Source organism: Drosophila arizonae, chromosome 2 (genome assembly GCF_054131065.1).
Source record: "Drosophila arizonae isolate 15081-1271.41 chromosome 2, UAZ_ARI_1.0, whole genome shotgun sequence".
NCBI lineage: Eukaryota > Metazoa > Arthropoda > Insecta > Diptera > Drosophilidae > Drosophila > Drosophila arizonae.
This window is the reverse complement of record NC_142922.1, coordinates 16,925,261-16,944,949: the sequence shown is the minus strand read 5'-3', so window position 1 is coordinate 16,944,949 and position 19,689 is coordinate 16,925,261. Positions and strand designations below refer to the sequence as shown.

The window sequence follows — 19,689 nt, the reverse complement described above, 5'->3', positions numbered from 1 at the left end:
ATTTTTCACTTTTAAAATTGGCGCCGCTGATATACCCGCATGCATGTAATAAGCGATTACATTCTTATGATAGTTGGGAAATAGTCTATCTGTTTATATCGATATCTGTGTACCCTATCGATAAAGTTAAAAAACAGCTGTGCTCAAATGATTCTGTTGCTGTTCTGTTAAAACTCACTGGATGCACTAAATAAAGTAGCTGTTAAGTTTAAAATCAAAACTTATTCAGCCATTTTATTTAAAAGTTATTTTTGATAAAATATAAAAACCATATTATAGTATTTTTCATACTGTAAGCAAATGTATTAAATGGATAAACTCACCTGAGCAGAACTTTTCAAAACTAGTTTATGCTCGAATGCTGTTAACATGCTATAAATATGTTATACCTACAGTAGTGCTCTTCTTCTGCCCAGCGTCAGACTTTAAATTGTAGCGGCATTTTTTTCTCCCAACGTGTTGTGTTAGAATCCGTAGCAATTCCTTAATATTCTTTGTTTTTAAAAGTATAATTGTTTGCTTTCACTACCATATAACCTCGATGATATGGAACTAAATGGACCAGATGCTGTAAATAGCCAACAACTGAACTTAAGCCTTGGCAGCCGCACTGTATTAAAGGAGCTCAATACAAACGATGGCGGCGCAAAGGTAAGTTAAATAATCAATCAATCAGCGTTGCCCGGCTGGGTGAGTGGGCGTGCCATCCAAAGGCAAATGAAATAAAACACAATTAGCATTCACTTTCCACAGCATATGTATACATATGTATATAAATATGTACGTGCGCGTATTATATGTGCATATATGAGTATGTTTGTATAAATGTGTGTGTGTGTGACCTGATCTTGCGCTTTGAGTTTTCTGCCTTTATTGGCAACTGCGTCGCTTTTGCATTTCGGTGATCGTTGGGCACCTCAAAAATGCCGCCGCCCGCTGCAGTTGTTTTAGTGTTGCTCTTTTTGATGTTTAACTGTATGCATATATATTTTGAGCTAAAGGAAAGTATACATAGGTAATTATTTGGTTGGCTTATCAGAAATGTATATAGTATACCTACGTATGTATATACATATTCCTAATCTATTCGTATTCGTCTCTGTATTCACAAAACATAAATCAACAAAAAGTGCGTATTCAGAGTTATGCGAAACTGTGTAACTGGCAACCTTAAATAAGTTTTGATTATACATGTACGAATATACTCCTAATTTGTCCGTTTTAAATATATTGGCTTTTCCAGGAGGCATCATAATTTTTTATCTTGATCATAATACGACTGGCAACAGTTTTATGCAGATCAACTATGGCCTCTGTTAATAACATGATAATGTTAACTTCACAGCTGTCGGCGTCTGACTTCAAATAGTAGCGGCATTGTTTTCCATCGCGTTTTGCTAAAATGTATATTATTTGTTAATTCTTACATTAACTTATTTTTCGTTTCGGTCATACACAGTTTTAGAGCTATGTATGTTACCACTGGCAAGTGGGCGTGTGGAATCGGCAAAAAAAATAAAAATAAAAAAAAAACAATTAGCATTCACTTTCTAATAAACTAACTTATCTATATAAGCAGATACATATACATATGTTCATGCACATGCGAATTTGTTTGTGTGTATTTCTGTTCTGATCGCCCATTCTGCATCTTCTGCTTTTATTAGACGTTGCTTTTGCATTTTGGTGATCGATGGCCTCCTCGCTGCACGCTCGCTGCAAACCGCGAATGTCGTTGTTTCTCCTGATGCTTTACATTACAATTCGCTTGTTTATATATTCTTGTAAGTAATTCTACTGAAAGGGTATTTCGGTTTGAATTTAGGAGGCTTATCAGAAACGTATAATATATTTCTAATCTCGTCAATTAATATGTGTATATGCCCCTGATGATTTAACAAAAATGGGATGGATGACTTATGGAAATATATGTAACATACTAGCCAAAGGTCTATATATATCTTAATTATACTGTGTCAAGTTCGAATATGTTGATAGAATATGTAATTAGACCGAAATTCGAACTACGGGATATGCTTACTGGCTATTTCTCAAATTTCGTTGATTGCAAGGTATACTCCCTTGTGGCAGGTTTTTGCCAGGGTATATGCCAGTCTGTCAATTCTCGGCTAGATCACTTTTACTATTATGGCTTGCTGTCGCTATTGCCACTGCTGTCCGATGTTGACGTTCAGTGCGTTCTACAAGTCGTGGCGATCGGACGTGGAGTAACTCGTAATATATACGTACATATATACCCCGTTCCCAAATGGGCAACAAGTCGGGCAAACACTTGAAGTCCAAGGAGTCCGCAACGCTGGATGCGGTAGACAAAGTGCGCAAATACAAAATATATATATGTATATTCATTATACCCACATATAGGGCTTACGTACACGCATTAATTGTGACCGTTAAACGGTAATTTGCCATCTGCACTTGATATGTTCAATTGTTTATGCCGGACAACGTCCAGATGTGCCAAAAAGAAACAACAAAAATTATAATATTGTTCTATATGTATATATATTATGTATTGAAATATTTACTTTCCACGTCAGAGTCTGTTTTAAATGCAGTCTAGTCGAAGCATATGGTTTATGATTGTTTCCTGGAATCAGTCGGCGCTTTATGACATTTGGATTCGCCTTCCATTCCACTGCCACGTTTTAGATGCAACTTTTTGGGGTAACTTTCCGGACATAGCAAAGTTCATTGACAACTCGCTAAAGATGATTATTGTCGCCTCCCCCACATGAAATGGTGTTGTCTGCATTTGTTTTCGTCTATTTATAGGCTAGGTTCAGATTGCCTTCACCCTGCCTGGTCTGTTTGTTCTTGTTCTATATGCCTTTTGGCGTCTCGTTGATTTGTTTGCCTATTGCATTTTGTTTTGTTTTGATACCCTTTAGTTGAGCAGAAATACTAAATTCCCACTGCATCAGCTCTATCAAATTTCAAAATAAATATTTAATTTAATATTATAAAGTGATTTTCTAATTAGGATATTACACAGACGATAAGATCTGGAGCTCAATTATTTTGCTATTTATATACATTGTTGAAGATAGATCTTGCACTTAGTGAGAGAATTTTCTTTTATATACTTTTTAGACTCGTAGCATTCGAGGCTTCCCTTAAGAATTATTTTAATGAATTTTGTTGGCTTTTTGTTTTAGCTACTTAAAGGGTATACCACAGCCGTTATCGCATAGCACATAGTCACTGTTGGTTGTTTATAGTTTATAGTTTGTAGCTTGGCTGTGCTGCTGTCTAATGTTGCACTTAAAGGCGCTGCAGCTGCAGCTGCAACTGTGGAACTGGAACTGCGACTGCAACTGCAACTGTAACTGTGAAATGGGAACTGCTAACTGGGCATAGTATCTGTGGCTATATCATGTCGTGTCACCTGTCACGCATTGCCAGCAGCTTCTCCTCTGGTTCGTCATGGCTCATTGTGTGATATTTGGTTTCTCTCAAAATATGCAAAATCAGCAGCTATTCGACGCGGCTAGGTGAAGGGGGCCCAGGTGGTGGCTATGTGGAGCACTTCCTCAAGTGCACGATGCGCAACAATGGACGCTGCGGGATGGCATGTCTCTTACGGCTGTCACTTGGCATCCACATGGCGCTTATACAGGGTGCTTGCCCCAACAGGGGCCCAACAAACGTTGCTTTCTTTCATTAGCCCAAGCAGCATTGCCCTATTATTGCGCCCTCTTCTCTCGCCTCCCGCCAAGTGCTCTGTGCTCGAGCTCTTCTCTCCTCCGCTCAGCTTGTTTGCGGTTGCATTTGTTCGTTTTGCATTTTATGGGTTAGTTGGCGTCGGTTGCGCCTCAAAGACGGTCGCATTGCGCTGCCCCACTCGACTGTGGCACGATCAATAAATTGACTCAAGCTTCAATTAACTAATTGAATTGCATCTGCAAAGCACCCACACGATGCGAGTTAAATTATTGCCCAAAGATAGAAGGAGATTAAACGATTAACTTATAAAGTGAGCTCTAACTGCAATCAGTGAGTGGAAAGTGAACAAAAACATAAGTGATGATCGTAAATGCTGCTCAAATACTCTATAATCTACAGAAATAAGCCAAAGCTGACGATCACTGATATTCATTATACACAAATATTGGATCATTAAAGCTTAAACAAATAGTAATGATCAGTGATCTTCATTGTATTGAAAAAGTGCTAGTGAAGGGTAAAAACTAAAAATGCTATTAAATCTGATCCGTCAATTTATTTCATATGAACAATAGATCTTTATAGCCAATTAGTTTCAATTCAATTAAATATTATAAGATTTGAATATGTGATATCAGCAGTTTAGGTACATAAGATCTGTATCCATAGTGTTTGTCAAACAATAAAACCCATTTGAGGACTTTAACCAAAATAGATCACTTATCATCATATTCTAAGATCAGTTGAGGTTTAAAAATAAACCTTGATTATTAGAGATTTACTAAGTGAGAGAGAGAGAGAGAGAGGGAGAGAACGAATACCTTTGAGGGTTGCGCAGAGTGTAAACGTTGCGATCGTTTTGTGGATGTCATTCGAATAAGCAGCGATGCGGCTCTCCCTCTCTATCTCACTCTCTCACATACACCTATACAACATATATACATATACATACACACACACACACACACACATGACGCCGTCGCAAGGCGAATTGAAACGAAAAAATATTTTTAAATTGATTTCAAATAACGACACGAAACGTGAAAGACAAGACAAACTAGAGCGGACGACGCATCCAAATCGGATCTATTATTTAATGATGAGTGCAGAAAAATCAAATATTTGTTCGAATAGTAGGCGGATATAGTGGAACTCTAAGATACTGATATTACACAAATATAAAAATATATTTGTATATATATATAATAATAACAGGAAACGTTGATTGTTTACTGTCTGTGACACGCGCAGTGAACCGTAGCTCGTACCGAGCAAATCGTGCGTGGAGATAAATCTTACGCGTAAGGAAAACATTTTCACACAAATGGATTTCCTATCGAATCTCATTAAACGACCTAACAGCATTGCTGTGCCCGATTCAAATTCAGTGGCTCAGGTCGACGCAAAGAGACCAGATAGGGGGACCGATCCCAGCTGCAGTTCGACTGCCCCAACAGCTGAGCTCAGCCCAAGGCGCACTTCACCAAGTCCTACATCGCTAATTACCTTAGCTATGAACCGCTGCTCCATTGATACGGATCTGGAGAATCTCTTTGATTCGGCGGCCCAGGAGCTGGATAGCCTAGAGCAGCAGCACAATGAATTGATCGCGCATGTGGAGGCGGCGCCTGTGTCATGCTCAGAGTCTGCTGACAAGCCAGTCAATAGCAGGGAAACCATCTCACAGCTGCTCAACGAGATTAATTTCAATTTGGATCAAGTGAGCGCACGTGAAATGGAACACTTGCAGGCAATGAGCCTAGAGGTATGTGTGGATTGTGTTTGGGTGAAATGGCTTGACCTTCACCATTGGGAAGGATCGTAAGTTTAGAATGGATGTGAATGAAATCGGCGTACAATTTAACTGTGGATTGTAAAGCATATACCATATACATTATATGCCTTCATTGTATGTGGACTCTATTCATTTTGGTTTGTGCGTTCCACTTGTCAAATTGCAATTGCCATTTGTATAATTCGCTCAAAACAAAGCACGAATTTGCCGGGCATGCCTAACGCCAATGCCCAGGCGCACCCTAGTTACGAGTCACCCGACTGGCTGCCTCCTGCTCCCTTCTAGCGTCCGATCTGACTTTAACCTTGTCGCTTGCAATTGCTCTAATTAAATTGCGCTTGCATTTGACGACCCACAAGGCCTTCCAACAGCGGACATCGCGCCGCCTGTAATTGGAGGCAGACATCGCCACACGCCACAGATTTAATTTCTATTAATTTTATTTTGTTTTCGCATAGCGCCAACGAGCAGATGCCGCCATGCGACCCACTTACCCCAACTGCTGTACACCTCCGTTCACCCCTACAATGCCCCAAAGCAAGCGCCAAAACATTATTCTGGCTGCTTTTAAAATTAATGACATTTGCTTTGTCGCGCCGGGCAACGATGGGTACTTTATATATATATATACATATATATATATATATATATATGTATGTGTGTATCTGCGAGCGTATGTGGAAGTAGGTGTGTCACTGCCCCTAACTTGGTCAGCTATTGGTAGCATTATATGGGTTGCTTATGGCATTTTTTATGTATGTCAATAGTATGCATGCCTTAGAAAGTAACTTACGCACCAATGCGTTCTATATGTATGTGTGGATGTTGTGGAACGCGCGCTTAAAATATATTTATCTATGTTCATACACCTTGAAATTAACAGAACATTAAATAAATACGCCATTCTAGTCGGCTATATATTATATAGGAATTCGCATTCCAATTGGATTATTATCTCCTATATATGCGGCTTTTCCGTAGAGTAGCTTTGTTGCACCCTTTGCCATTTACCTAGATTCGCCCGGATCGTGTCCTATTTTGGTCACCAGCTAAGCTACCAAATGTGGGACATGTCAACGGCTCTAGGGGGCAGCTGCTTTTGCTGTCGCCCATGAATATCGCCAGCGACATCATAATGATCATAAAGATGATAATCTTCTTTGTTTTTATTTTTGCGTAGCTTTCAGCTTGTTTACGTTTTGGTTGCCAATTGTTTGGACTACGTCGGTCTCCCTGTTAATTTATTTATTTTTCATAATTTTTCTTCAGCTTCGCAAAAGTCTCTCACAGATTCATTCCACACGCGATGCGCGAAATGTTGAATATATTATTATTAATTTTAATTTAGAGCTTCAACTATTTAGTAATTGCATTATTTTTGTTGTATGCGCTACAGCTGAGTCCACTGGCTATGAAGCCGTCAACGACAAGGCACAGCTTGGAACAGCAGAAGGCACTCGTCGCAGCAATGCGTTCCACACCACAGCCGGATACGCCAAACAAGGATTTGGAACAGCCCTTGCTTAAGCTAACAGGTCTACCCGAGTTCGACGAGACTAAAATTCCTGAACTGGCGCCACTCAGCGCCGATATTGAAGGTGAGTGGGCTAGCTAAACAATAAATATTCTTCCTATTACATTTTATACTCTTTGTTCCCACAGCCGAACTGAAGTCCGATGTAAGTGCTCCCACGCTCAGCTCCACGACAGTTAAGTTGAGCGATCACGATTATAATTCCGATTCGGATGTCTATGCCGAGTGCCTCTCGCTGAATAGCATCAAGCTCTCGGCGGATCAGTCTGAGTTGGAAGCTTACTCAAGCGCCTTGAATGAAGTGCTGGAACAGCAGTTGTCGAATGCGACGGCCACAACGCTGGACAATACGCTTAGCGAGGCGAGTACGGCTCATAACGATAGCTGCGAGCCCATGGACGTGGATGATATAAATGAAACAATGGAAATGCTGAAGGATGTGCTGGCTCCAGAGGATCATCAACTGCTACAGCAACAGTTCCTAGGAAGCGCAATACAGCAAACCCAAAATCAACAGCTACTGCAAATGGCGCAATCAGAAGAGCACCACAAGAGGGAGGAATATCAAGAGCATCATAAAGTGGAAGATCTGCAGCAGTCGAAACAAGAGCAGAACACACAACTGGAACAGCCAATGCCGCAACCAAAGCCCATTTCAATTTCCCCACCTATATCAGTACAGCACATGTCAAACAAAACCGAGGAGCCTGTGCAAACAGTTTCAGCTCTAGACACTCAATCCGTAGCTGAAATTGAGGATAAACCTACACATAATGATCAACCGCTGGGTGAATTAGTAGAAACTCCCACTCCAGTTTCTCCTTCGCCGCCATTGGCTACACTGCAAGTAGCGCCAACAGCTGTCTCACCTGTTCTTTCTGCAATGCCCCAAGTGGAGGACCAATTAGTGGAGGAGCCCATACCGGAATCCACTCCAGTGCCACCAGTGGAAAAGCTACCCTTATCGCCGCCCATACCCACGCTTCGCGCGAAGACAGCTAAAGAGTTGGAAGAGCTGATGGCTTTGCAACGACACGTCCAGCCGCTAGAGGAATTAGAGCAGTCAGTACAACACATGTCAAAAAAAACCGAGGAGCCTGTGCAAACAGTTTCAGCTCTAGACACTCAATCCGTAGCTGAAATTGAGGATAAACCTGCACATAATGATCAACCGCTGGGAGAATTAGTAGAAACTCCTACACCAGTTTCTCCTTCGCCGCCATTGGCTACACTGCAAGCAGCGCCAATAGCTGTCTCACCTGTTCTTTCTGCAATGCCCCAAGTGGAAGACCATTTAGTGGAGGAGCCCATACCGGAATCCGCTCCAGTGCCACCAGTGGAAACGTTACCCTTATCGCCGCCCATACCCACGCATCGCGCGAAGACAGCTAAAGAGTTGGAGGAGCTGATGGCTTTGCAGGGATACGCCCAACCGATAGAGGATATAGAGCAGTCAGAAAATGATGTAGCTACTAAGGATAGTAGCTCACCCAAAAAGGAGGAAAGTTTGCAATCTTCTACGGCCATACCCATTGCTTCTGTTGTGCCCAAACCAAAGTTATTCCCAGCGCTTGAATTAAATATAAGCGACTCGTCACAAGGACCTTGCTCAGCGCCTGTATCACCCACCTTCCCAGTCAAGTCACCTGAAGAGTCGCCTACACACTTTCCACGCTCGCCGCGTGCCCCGGCAGAGCGGGATGAGATGCCCTATCTGGAGCCAGCCGTTGAGCAAAAGGAGTGCCTAGCCGGTGTCATAGCGAAATCACCGTTACCCATACAATTGACGGTAACGAAACCCAGTCCAGAGAAGCCGCGGCAGGATCAGCAGCTGAACACAACTATTCCTTTGGGTGGAGGCTCACCACTTAATGGCACCTTCGACAGTGCCACTGTGGAGTCGTTTGAGGCGGATGCTGAACGTTCTTCGCGTCGTACATTTGGTGTACCGCTTGATGCAAGCTTGGAGCGGCAGCGCCGTACATTCTCGGTGGTTCTAGATGAGCCAGTCGAGCACCAAGAGATACCTAATCGGCACAGCAATTCCAATGCATCCCAGATCAAGGAAGATGATAATCAATTAAATTCCACTTATGGCATGCCACTGCAAGCAGCCCCGGCGGAGCAGCGACGCACCTTCTCCGTGCAAAACGATATACAGCGGATGGAACAGCCGAGCATGCGAAAAACCTTTAACCTGCAGCAGGAAGCATCGCCTGCAATGGAGGCCACCGAAGAGAACATCATGTCTGATGGATTTGAGCCTATGGATGTAGATGTGTCTCTGCGTGTCATTACTAATTCGGAACAGTCTACGAAATGTGGCAACTTTGCCGCCCAGTTGGCCGAGGCCCAAGCTGTGGCACTGCCATCGGCACCGTCGTCGCCGCCTTTGCCCGCACAACAGCATGCCCAGCGCCAAAAGCAGCTGGAACGAGAACATCGCTCATCCCCGCCGCTGCCTGCCCAGCTCAAGCGTCCGTCCATACACAAGGATATGCCAGCCAACGCAACGGTTGTGCTCGACGAGCAGATGCTGTCTATGAAAGAGCAACTCAGTGCCGGCGACGAAAAAGAGGATGTATTTGTAGAGCACTTTGGTGCCATGTCTCCCATTTCGGACGAGCTCTTCAAGCAGCCACAATGCATCAGTACCTTCGCCAAGGCCAACAGGAAAGCGTCCATCCCAGACAGCGTTCTCCAACAGGAACAGTTCTATGATGCAGACTTCCAAGATGGCGCCAGCAACAATAACAGTAAGTAACGCTCCTTTCTATAATACTAACATTGCATCTAGGCTAGTAAAATACCCTCACACTCATTAGAGATGAACGCATGTCTATCTTTACTAATAGTATGCCATATGAATTAATATACATACATATATGTATATAAAGTATTAGAAACACATCCTGCCAAATCGTAATCCTATCACATCACGCGCTCATCTCTAAATACATAGAATAATTCTGCTCCCCACTGCCTCATGGCAACATTCTTCGAGGAAATACACTACTGTTATGTTCGTGACCTTAGCTCATCAGCTACAAATGCGTGGGAGATGGGGTTGCCACCTCGGCTTTGGCATTTGAACTTGAAATGCCGAGGGCCGAGGTTTCTTCATTTGCATGTACCGCTGCGGCCCGCATGACCAGGCAGCAGCGTCTAGCTATAAAAATAAATCACAACATGCAAGGCAATGAACCTGAACTTCAGTTCCATAACATAACTGCATGCAAATAGGAAGGGAAGCTACAAAAACAATGTGGCGTCAATTAAGCGCATAATTTTTGACTGCACCACTGCTGTCCGCATGGTTTTGTTGGCTTTCCTGCATTTTAATGCAGCCGCTGTGTTTCGAAATGCCGCATTGCCCCTTCGGACATCCACGCACTCTCACACACACTAACGCTTTAGAGTGAAATAGTGTGACGTTTTTGTCTTGCGCCCTCACGCCCCCTATCTGGCAACTCTCTTATTGACACTCTCGCGCTCTCCGCGCAGTTGAACCCTTATCAGCATGCCGTAATCGCCGCAACAAAATAAACTCATTTTGTCTCCACTGTGACGTCACGCTACCAATTGATGGACTGTCGTCTGTGAACGTGTGCCTCCGATGAGCGCATTTATATTTTCGGGTAATTAACGAAAGGCGTTGTCTAATAAGAAAATTGCTCATACAAGCAAAATAATGTCATTCATTCAATGAGTTTTGTCTGTCTATATCGAGGTTTACACTTAATTAACGTAGGAATTTTCGAATTGTGCGCAGTTATCGTTATCGCTGACTAAGCAAATGCAGCTCTGCTCTATGAACATAAAAAGATCATATCGATAGAATGTATCTCACATCATTCAAAGCTACAACTGAAGTTGAAAAAGAGGGGTGAGAAATACAGTAAGCCCCAGCTAACACTGAACAGAAGTGAATCGAAAACGAAAATATTTCCATGAAAAACATTTATTTTGCCGGTGCATAGTTATAGTCTCATTATAGCACATTGCACTCGTACATTGTCTGTCTCACTCTCCCAGATACAAACACAAAAAGCATGAGAATCTTGTATAGAACTTGCCCATGCACTTTTACTACGCCAGTCAGCAAGGCAGCCCCAGAACCTACAACGTGTACACAACACATACTCACGCTCATATTATTTTACTCTCATCATATGGCATGGCGCGCGCTCTCCTCTCTCTCTTTCTCTCTCGACGCTGGCGCATCGCACTTGCTCATTGCATACGCGTCACTGTCACACACTCCAGTCAGAATCCAACTTGACTAGCGGCTCTCCGTGGACTCTCTCTGACTCAGTTTGTGTCAATGTGTGCGTGTGTCTATGTGCCTGCGTGCGCTGGTTTTCTTATTGGCATCGGAGAAAAGTAAGCATATTAGCATTCCATTTCAGTTAGTTTTCAACATTTGACGTTGTCGCCACAGCCGCTTCCCGCGTCGAACAGTCGTTGAACAAAAAAAAAAAACAACGTCTACGCCTCTTTCTTTTTTGTGGAATAATCGCTAAATAGTAAATGTAATTGGAAATTTTTAAGATTAAAACAAATATTTATTGTATTGACTATGTTTGGAAAATGTTTGCGCTACGTTTTCTGAGTGAAATTTGTGAAAAATTAACCATACGCTAAGCAGCTGGCCACACTTCTATAAAAACAACAATAACTCGCGCAGTTACAGAAAAGTGTCAATGACAAAATGCGAAAGAAACAAAAAGGAAAAAAGCATAAATAAAGCCACAAGCTGAAGACGTAGACTTAAGTAAAAAGTTGTATTTTTTTCCACTGAGAGCGAGAGCGTAAAAATTTACTGTGTGTGTGCGTGCGTGTGCAAGTGCTTTGCATTGTGTGTGGTTGGTTGTATATGCGTGCGTGTGTGGGCGATGCGTGGTTGTGATTAACATTGAGTATTTTACTAACTGTAAAAAATCTTGCAAATGCAAAATATGTAACGAAATGGACGGACACACGCTATTAAAAATGCAGCGCATTGTAAAAAGATTTCCCGCGAGTGTTTTCTCATGCGCTAGCTCTCTGAGCACTCTCGCTCTCTCTTTTACGCTCGCTCTCTCTTGTTGCTTTGTGTCTTGTCAATGCATCAGTTTGTCAATTGATTCGCCGTACAAAAACAAGAAGAACAAAATTCAACCCACTTCCCTAGGGCCTTCATACTACATACGCTTGCAGAAAATGACTCACAATCCGTAATTGCGGCTTCGGTTTTTGTTTTGTTCGCGAAATGTATTTGGCAGAAATTATGGTTATATTCTAGTTGTTTTGTTTTGCTTTGCACCCTTTGGAAGTTGAGTGACCCGCATTCTCTATTCGCTATCGATGTATCTGTATTGTGTTTATCTAGGCCTGCCCGGGTTTCGCTTCTTACTATTTTTAAAGCTGCTTCCAATTGGCATTTGTTTATGTTGCGGCGCATGTTGGCCGATTTAATGGGACACACCTCACTTTAGGGCCACGGATGGGAGAGGGGCAACCCCCCTAAAGGGCAGGGCACACCTTGAGTCATTCTGCATCGTATTTAAATAATGTCGCATTCGTTGCCGTCATTTCCCTTCCGCTTTTGTTTGCAAAGGTGAAGCACAAAGAACAAGAGACAACAGATTTCAGATGCTTTCTGGGCATTATGCGCTGCACATACGCAAATATTGGGGAACATTGATACAGAGAAGCGTTATGTAAAACAAATGAATAACAAAAATATGTTAAATTATCAGGAATATATGTATTTTTTAACAAATTCAGGCATCTTTCTCCTTATCTTATCTTCAAATATTTCAAAATATTTGTGGCAAACTAATTCATTTAGAAATTATTGTTCATTGCACATTAATAATTCTCCTATGTCTCAACAACTTTCTACGCCAATAATTGTCATGTGCCATTATTTTTTCATTTTTGCTTTATCTATGCGACTTATAGCCCAGTCGCTATACATTAATATATTTATAAAGAGTGATCCTCAAATCTGATATAATATAATGAGTTCTATTTATGTATTTCCATTTGTGATCTAACTTTTGTATTTATCTATTCTCTTTTTCATTGAACAACAACAAATTGCACGCGCATGGTCTCATAACTTCCACACACGATCTACACGCACGTTCCACCTCCAAAGTTATACTCAATTCATCTGATTTCGATTATCTGTACACAAAAGGCAGCAACAATGCGCCCGTCGATCGGAGCTCTTTGCTTTTGAAATTTGATCCACTTTTGGGTGCTCCGGTGCCAGTGAATCAGTTGCCGCAACAGGAGCAAGCATTGCTCAACAAACTCAGCAACAACAACAATTTAGCACGGGCATTGAGTCCCACCTTAGAGGAGCACGAAACAAGCGGCAGCAACCACTCATTTGCAAGCGAATCAAGTGCCAAAGGAGCCACTGGAGCTCAAAAGGATTTCAAGCCGCCAGTGGATAGAACAAAAGTGAGTTGTGTATGCCAATTGTCTGTTATAAATAACACTTTAAATCGTATCTCTTCCTTGCAGAAACATGCTAAAATGAGTGTGGACGTTATCGATAACGATTGCAACAAAACCTTCGATAATTCAAGGTGGGTAAAGCAACAATTTAAACATCTTGAATGCATTTGTAATATACTTTATTTTATTTATTAGTCTGAACTCGGAGGAAAAAACACACAAGTACCACAATATGGATGAACTGGAGAAGAAAATCAAAAATGAAGTGTAAGTAGTAATAATCCCAAATATGCGAAAAATAATATAAGAAAGAAATGGTCTTTTAGCACCCGCTCCGAGGACATTGAAAAAAAACTCAAAGAGGCCGAACAGCGCGAAGAGGCGCTGGTCAAACGGATTACAGAAAAGGATAAAATAAATGCAAAACTCAAGTGAGTTATATCTGAATTATATTGGACTTGAAAGAGAATCACTAAACTTACAATCCACACATACAGCGGCGTCATTGAGGCCTACGAGAAAGCGATCGCAGAACTTATACATGACAAGGAGCAGTTGGTGCAAAACCATGAAAGGCAAATGCAGGAAGTGCAAGCAGATCGTGATGCCAACTATCATCACTTAACGTCGCTGGAAACGACATTCTCAGATCTCCATGTGTAAGCAAAAAGAATAATAAGAATAATAATATACATATATACTAATCTTATTGCTATCAATTGATAATTATAGCAAGTACGAAAAAAGCAAGGAGATGACCGCTCACCTGAAGCAGATCGAGGAGAACCTGCTGGAGGAGAAGAAGAGATCACTGGATAAATTGCGACAGCAGGAGCAACGATATGAGCAAATGAAAAGCCATGCCATGCAGCAAATGGAAATGTATATAAATTCTCAACCATTAGCTAATCGTCAAATTAACACACCTCTTTCTCTCTCTCTCCCTTAATTCTCTATGAAGTGCCAACAAAAAGCTGGCCCTTCTTACAAAAGAGCACGCGGATGAAATGAAAAAGTTGAAAGCTTTACTCAAAAAGGAGGAAGTGTCGCGCATTTCAACGGCAGAGCAACTGCAGCAAAAATCAAGGGAGAATGCGGATCTGCTAAAGATATGCGAGGAGCTTATCTATGATAAGGGACAAGGTGGTAGTAGTTAAACTTCACCCGAGTGGATTATTTTGCGGCCTGAATGTATTTTCTACATATATTTTACGCTGTTAACGCGCACACATACATGCTCTCTCTCACAACCATACACACATAGAAACACTCACATACTACGGCATGTGGAACGCATGTTTGTCGCATGTTCATTCACCCATTCGCGTACTATCTCATTACATTTTGTAATTTTTGTTGTGTGCTCTCGTGAATTGATTGAGAACTTCATATTAAATCTCAATTATTAAGCTGTCGTCTATTTTGAACTGGAGGACTCTCCCCAAACACTATGTCTAACTATTCATATATATGTATATTGTACTACTTCTAGATTTTTAGTTTACACACACAACACCAGCAACAACAACAGTAGCAGTAACAGTGCGCCGAGCTGCAAATGAGTTCCACACAAAAGTCGAAATCCACACACTCGCCTCACTGCTGGGTGTTCGCTCCCCTCTCCTCAAAATGTTACTAATTTCTTTCGAATCTGCCCTTTGTTAAAGTTTCATGATATTAATATGTTATTTGCTGAAAATTCGAGTTGATTTTCATGCTAAATATCAAATAATACTTTTCCCCATACACAAACAGACACACTCACATACTTTGAATTGTTTGTTGTGTTTTATTGATTGATGAAAATTTGAAAGAAACTTGGCAACAACTAAAATAGAGATGAAAACAGCGTACGCTCGAGGCGTGCCTTTATTAATTGTTTAAGTTTAATGTTAGTTTAATTTAAATTAAAAAATTTGTAATAATTGTATTAAGCTTGAAATTCTGTATTACATAATAGTACTAAAACAAATCAAAGCATAGAAAAAACCATAACGAATCATTACAAAAAAGAAAAAAAACTATTTATGCATTAAAGAAAAAATCTAATTTTTTGTTTCAATTACAGCTTTATATGAATTTTCATTTGCCTTGCACTGAGAGTGTTTGCCTTAGAAAAGCAATAGTCAAATTTAAAAGGACCGCGTGTGCTTTAAGAGATCCTCGAACCCTCCTTTTCCATATCCTTGTCCACCTCTCCAAACACGCGATCCATACAAATTTCGAGCATCTTCTATTGTAGCACGCTTTGTAGAGACAACACCGCCTCTAAGAACTATAAATGAATTTTACTTCCATTTATGACATTTATTAAGATGTAAGAAGCTGAGAAACAGAAGAGAGAAAATAACCTTACAAAGTTGTTAACACACACAAATAAACAAAAGAATTGTATACAAACATTTGTACCCAGTCCATGTAATCGAATATTATGCTACTATACCAACATATATAACGGTATACATATACTATATATTTTTCTAAAATTGTAGCATTCATTAACACTCGCGCTTTAAAAAAAATTGAAAACCTTTGAGAGAAAAAGAAAACGCAAATTCATTTTGTTGTTTGAGATTTAAAATAAGAAGAGGAAATGATATATATCAATGCGCTGTAAAAAATACACATAATATATAGTATTAACGACGTGCTGGCACATTCATAATATGTGCAGCGGCATGTGCATGTAAAGGTGATGAACAAGTTGCATAATTCAATAAATACAAAATATGTACGAGTAATGGTAAAAGAATTTTTATTTGTATTTTCAAACTGAGCAAAGCCACAAATGTGGCAACGCTGCCCCCAGCTTTTCCGGCAGCCTTTTGTTATCAATGTTCTATATTATGTGTGGCAACGCTGGTAACAGCTGATCTACGATCTTGAACCGTCCTTCTCTCTCACTCTTATCAAACGAAAACAAAACAACTGAACAGAAACTAAAAGCTGCGCATTTGAAGCCAATCAAGTGCTTACATAATCTAATCAACAGCTCACACTTCACGTCATGAATTTCGCCGGCAAAGTTGTGCTCATCACAGGAGCCAGTTCCGGCATTGGCGCTGCCACAGCAGTGAAGTTTGCCAAATACGGCGCTTGCTTAGCTCTCAATGGACGCAATGCAGAGAATCTGAAGCAGGTGGCGGAACAATGCAGTGCAGTTGGTGGCGCAGCACCAACGCTTGTTGTTGGAGACATCAGCAAGGAAGCGGATACGGATCGTGTATGGCAGCAAACACTCCAGAAATATGGGAAGCTAGATGTTCTAGTCAACAATGCGGGCATTCTGGAGTCGGGAACCATTGAGAACACCAGTCTGGAGCAATACGACCGTGTGATGAACACCAATTTACGTGCCATCTACCAACTGACAATGCTCGCCACACCAGAGCTGATCAAGACCAAGGGAAACATTGTCAATGTATCCAGTGTGAATGGGATTCGCTCCTTTCCCGGCGTGCTCGCCTATAACATCTCCAAAATGGGCGTCGATCAGCTGACACGCTGCGTCGCCCTGGAGCTGGCAGCTAAAGGTGTGCGTGCCAATTGCGTGAATCCCGGCGTGACGGTCACAAATCTCCACAAGCGTGGCGGCATGGATGAAGTGACGTACCAAAAGTTCCTAGAGCACTCGAAAACCACACATGCCTTGGGTCGACCCGGCACCACAGAAGAGGTGGCGAATGCCATTGCGTTTTTGGCCAGCGATTTGGCTAGCTTCACCACGGGTGTCAGCCTGGCTGTGGATGGCGGCCGCCATGCCATGTGCCCGCGTTAATCATATTCAAGGAGTGCACCGAAATTCAGAATTTATGCATTTATTTTGTGACTGTCAAATAAAGATGTTTTCAAGTAAAGTGAATATCCTATTAAAAGCCGTATTAACTTAAACCTAAAGATAAAGCGGGTGAAGATCAAGGCGCCTGCCTGCCGTTAATTAGAAGAGTCCCATCGGATAAACTAGAAGTCCGACTAGCTTTTGCCTAGTAGGAATTCGTACTAGAATTCTTAGTTTTTTTTTCACAGAAAAGCTGTCATTTCAACCAGAATGTAGCCCAATTGGATGTATGACACATTTGTTCCAATTGGAATACTATATAATCAAATTAGATAGTCATCTGCGTATTAATAAATGCTTTTCATTTTATTCGCATGATGTTCATTTCATTCTAGCTTTTATCGTGGGCACATAGCATGACGACCTCCATCAACGGCCAGATTAACGCCTGTGGTAAAGCTGGCATCGTCGCTGGCGAGGAATGCGATTGCAGCAGCTACTTCCTCGACATTGCCGGGGCGACCCAGTGCATGCGTTTCCTTGGAGCGCTCCAGGAACTTTGCATAGTTTTCATCATTGAGACCGCCACGTTTCTGTAGCTCCGTGATAATCACGCCAGGATTGACGGAATTAACGCGTACGCCCTTGGGGGCCAGCTCCAGGGCAACACACCGCGTGAACTGATCCACCGCGGACTTGGACATGTTGTAGGCGAGCACGCCGGGAAATGCGCGCAAGCCACAGACACTGGACACATTGACAATACTGCCCTTCGTCTTGATCAGCTCCGGTGTGGCCAACATGGTCAGTTGGTACACCGCACGCACATTGGTGTTCATCACGCGGTCGTACTGAGCCAGAGATGTGGTCTCAATGGTGGCCATTTCGATGATGCCGGCATTGTTGATCAGCACATCCAGTCTTCCATACTGCTTCAACGTGGCTGCCATAATCTGCTCTACATCCGCCTCTTTGTCCATGTCCGCTTGCACCTGCAGTGCCGGCGCACCGCCCACAGACAGAATATTATCCGCCGTTTCTTTCAGTTTTTCCACATTGCGGCCCACAATTACCAAAAGGCCGCCGAGGCTGGCCAGGTGTACGGCAGTGGCTGCACCAATGCCAGAGCTGGCACCTGTCACAATGATTACCTTATCTTTGAAATTTGGCATATTTATGCTGCGCTAGGTGATGCGACTGGCTTTAGTAGTGGCTCAATCACTAATGATTCGGCCATTTGACATTGATGTTGTCAGTAGGCAGAAAGCCGATAAGAATTCATTCGGTGAGTCGAGCCAGTGTTGCCGATCACGCAAAAGGTAGCAAGAATAATTAGATAAATTCAAGTTCAAAGTTGTGAAATTCGAATCGAATTCAAGTCGATAACAAGTTAAATCAATAAACCACTATTTTTGTTTTTGCTCTCACTCGTGCTAAATTTAAATCGTGATTAAAGTCGCTAATTGAGTTGTATATGCTGAGTATTGCTACTATTTTTAATAAATGCCAAAATATACATGCTTTAAGATACAATTTTAACGTGGGCACATGGCGTGTCGGCCGCCATCTACGGCTAGGGTTACTCCCGTAGTAAAACTGGCAGCATCGCTGGCCAAAAACGCAATCGCTGTGGCTACCTCCTTTACGTCACCGGGCCGACCCAAGGCATGCGTAGTCCTCGAATGCTCCAAAAATTGTTGATAGGTTGCCTCGTCCATTCCACCACGCTTGTGTATTTCTGTGATAATCACGCCAGGGTTGACGGAGTTCACACGCACGCCCTTGGCAGCCAGCTCCAAGGCGACGCAGCGCGTGAACTGGTCCAGGGCTGCCTTAGAGATGTTATAAGCTAAAACGCCGGGAAAGGAGCGTATGCCGTTCACGCTGGACACATTAACAATGTTGCCCTTGGTCTTCACCAGCTCTGGTGTAGCCAACATGGTTAGCTGGTAGACAGCACGTACATTGGTGTTCATCACGCGATCGTACTGACCCAAAGAAGTATTCTCAATGGTACCTCTTTCTAATATCCCCGCATTGTTGACCAGCACATCGATACGTCCGTGCTTAGCCACCGTAGCCTTAACAATTTGCTCCACATCCGCTTCCTTGTCCATGTCCGCCTGCAGCTGCAGCGGAGCAGCGCCACCAGCAGCCAGAATATTATCCGCTGTCTCCTTTAGTTTGTCCACATTGCGGCCAACGATGGTGAGCAGGCCACCCAAACTAGCTAGATGGACAGCTGCCGCTGCTCCAATGCCAGAGCTGGCGCCGGTCACAATAATTACTTTGTCCTTGAAAGTCGACATCACAAGCTGCGATCCAAACGACCTATGGCAGGTGGTATCGATAATAAGCTAGAACGATAGCCTTATAAGCACAGCTGATTTTGTTGAGAAAGCTTTCTCCGATCAGCTGTGCAAAGCTTTCCACTTGCCACTC

The 19,689-nt window shown here is 42.3% G+C and overlaps 1 protein-coding gene and 1 long non-coding RNA gene across 9 annotated transcripts; one reads left to right on the top strand and one right to left on the bottom strand.

The window, feature by feature from the left end:
• The first annotated feature begins 386 nt into the window (after positions 1-386).
• On the top strand, positions 387-15,842 carry tacc (transforming acidic coiled-coil protein). Of its 7 annotated transcripts, none has more exons than XM_018017931.2 (11): positions 4,610-5,452; positions 6,879-7,080; positions 7,145-9,772; positions 13,162-13,472; positions 13,536-13,600; positions 13,665-13,736; positions 13,796-13,900; positions 13,967-14,128; positions 14,202-14,351; positions 14,431-14,612; positions 14,962-15,842. In XM_018017931.2, exons 1-11 carry the CDS (start codon positions 5,012-5,014, stop codon positions 14,967-14,969), a joined length of 4,326 nt encoding a protein of 1,441 aa, XP_017873420.2. In that variant the 5' UTR covers positions 4,610-5,011; the 3' UTR covers positions 14,970-15,842. The 7 variants fall into 7 exon arrangements, with proteins under 7 accessions (XP_017873426.2, XP_017873424.2, XP_017873425.2 ...); XM_089464482.1 differs by having other exon boundaries at positions 4,613-4,988; positions 5,050-5,452; positions 14,431-15,842; XM_018017937.2 differs by lacking the exon at positions 4,610-5,452 and adding an exon at positions 387-651 and having other exon boundaries at positions 13,204-13,472; positions 14,431-15,842.
• On the bottom strand, positions 457-3,888 carry LOC149270452 (uncharacterized). Of its 2 annotated transcripts, none has more exons than XR_016269232.1 (3): positions 2,550-3,888; positions 1,057-2,433; positions 457-995 (listed from the first exon to the last, which is right to left on the bottom strand). It is a non-coding gene; the product is annotated as an uncharacterized LOC149270452 (long non-coding RNA). The 2 variants fall into 2 exon arrangements; XR_016269231.1 differs by having other exon boundaries at positions 1,061-2,433.
• Positions 15,843-19,689: the final 3,847 nt, after the last annotated feature.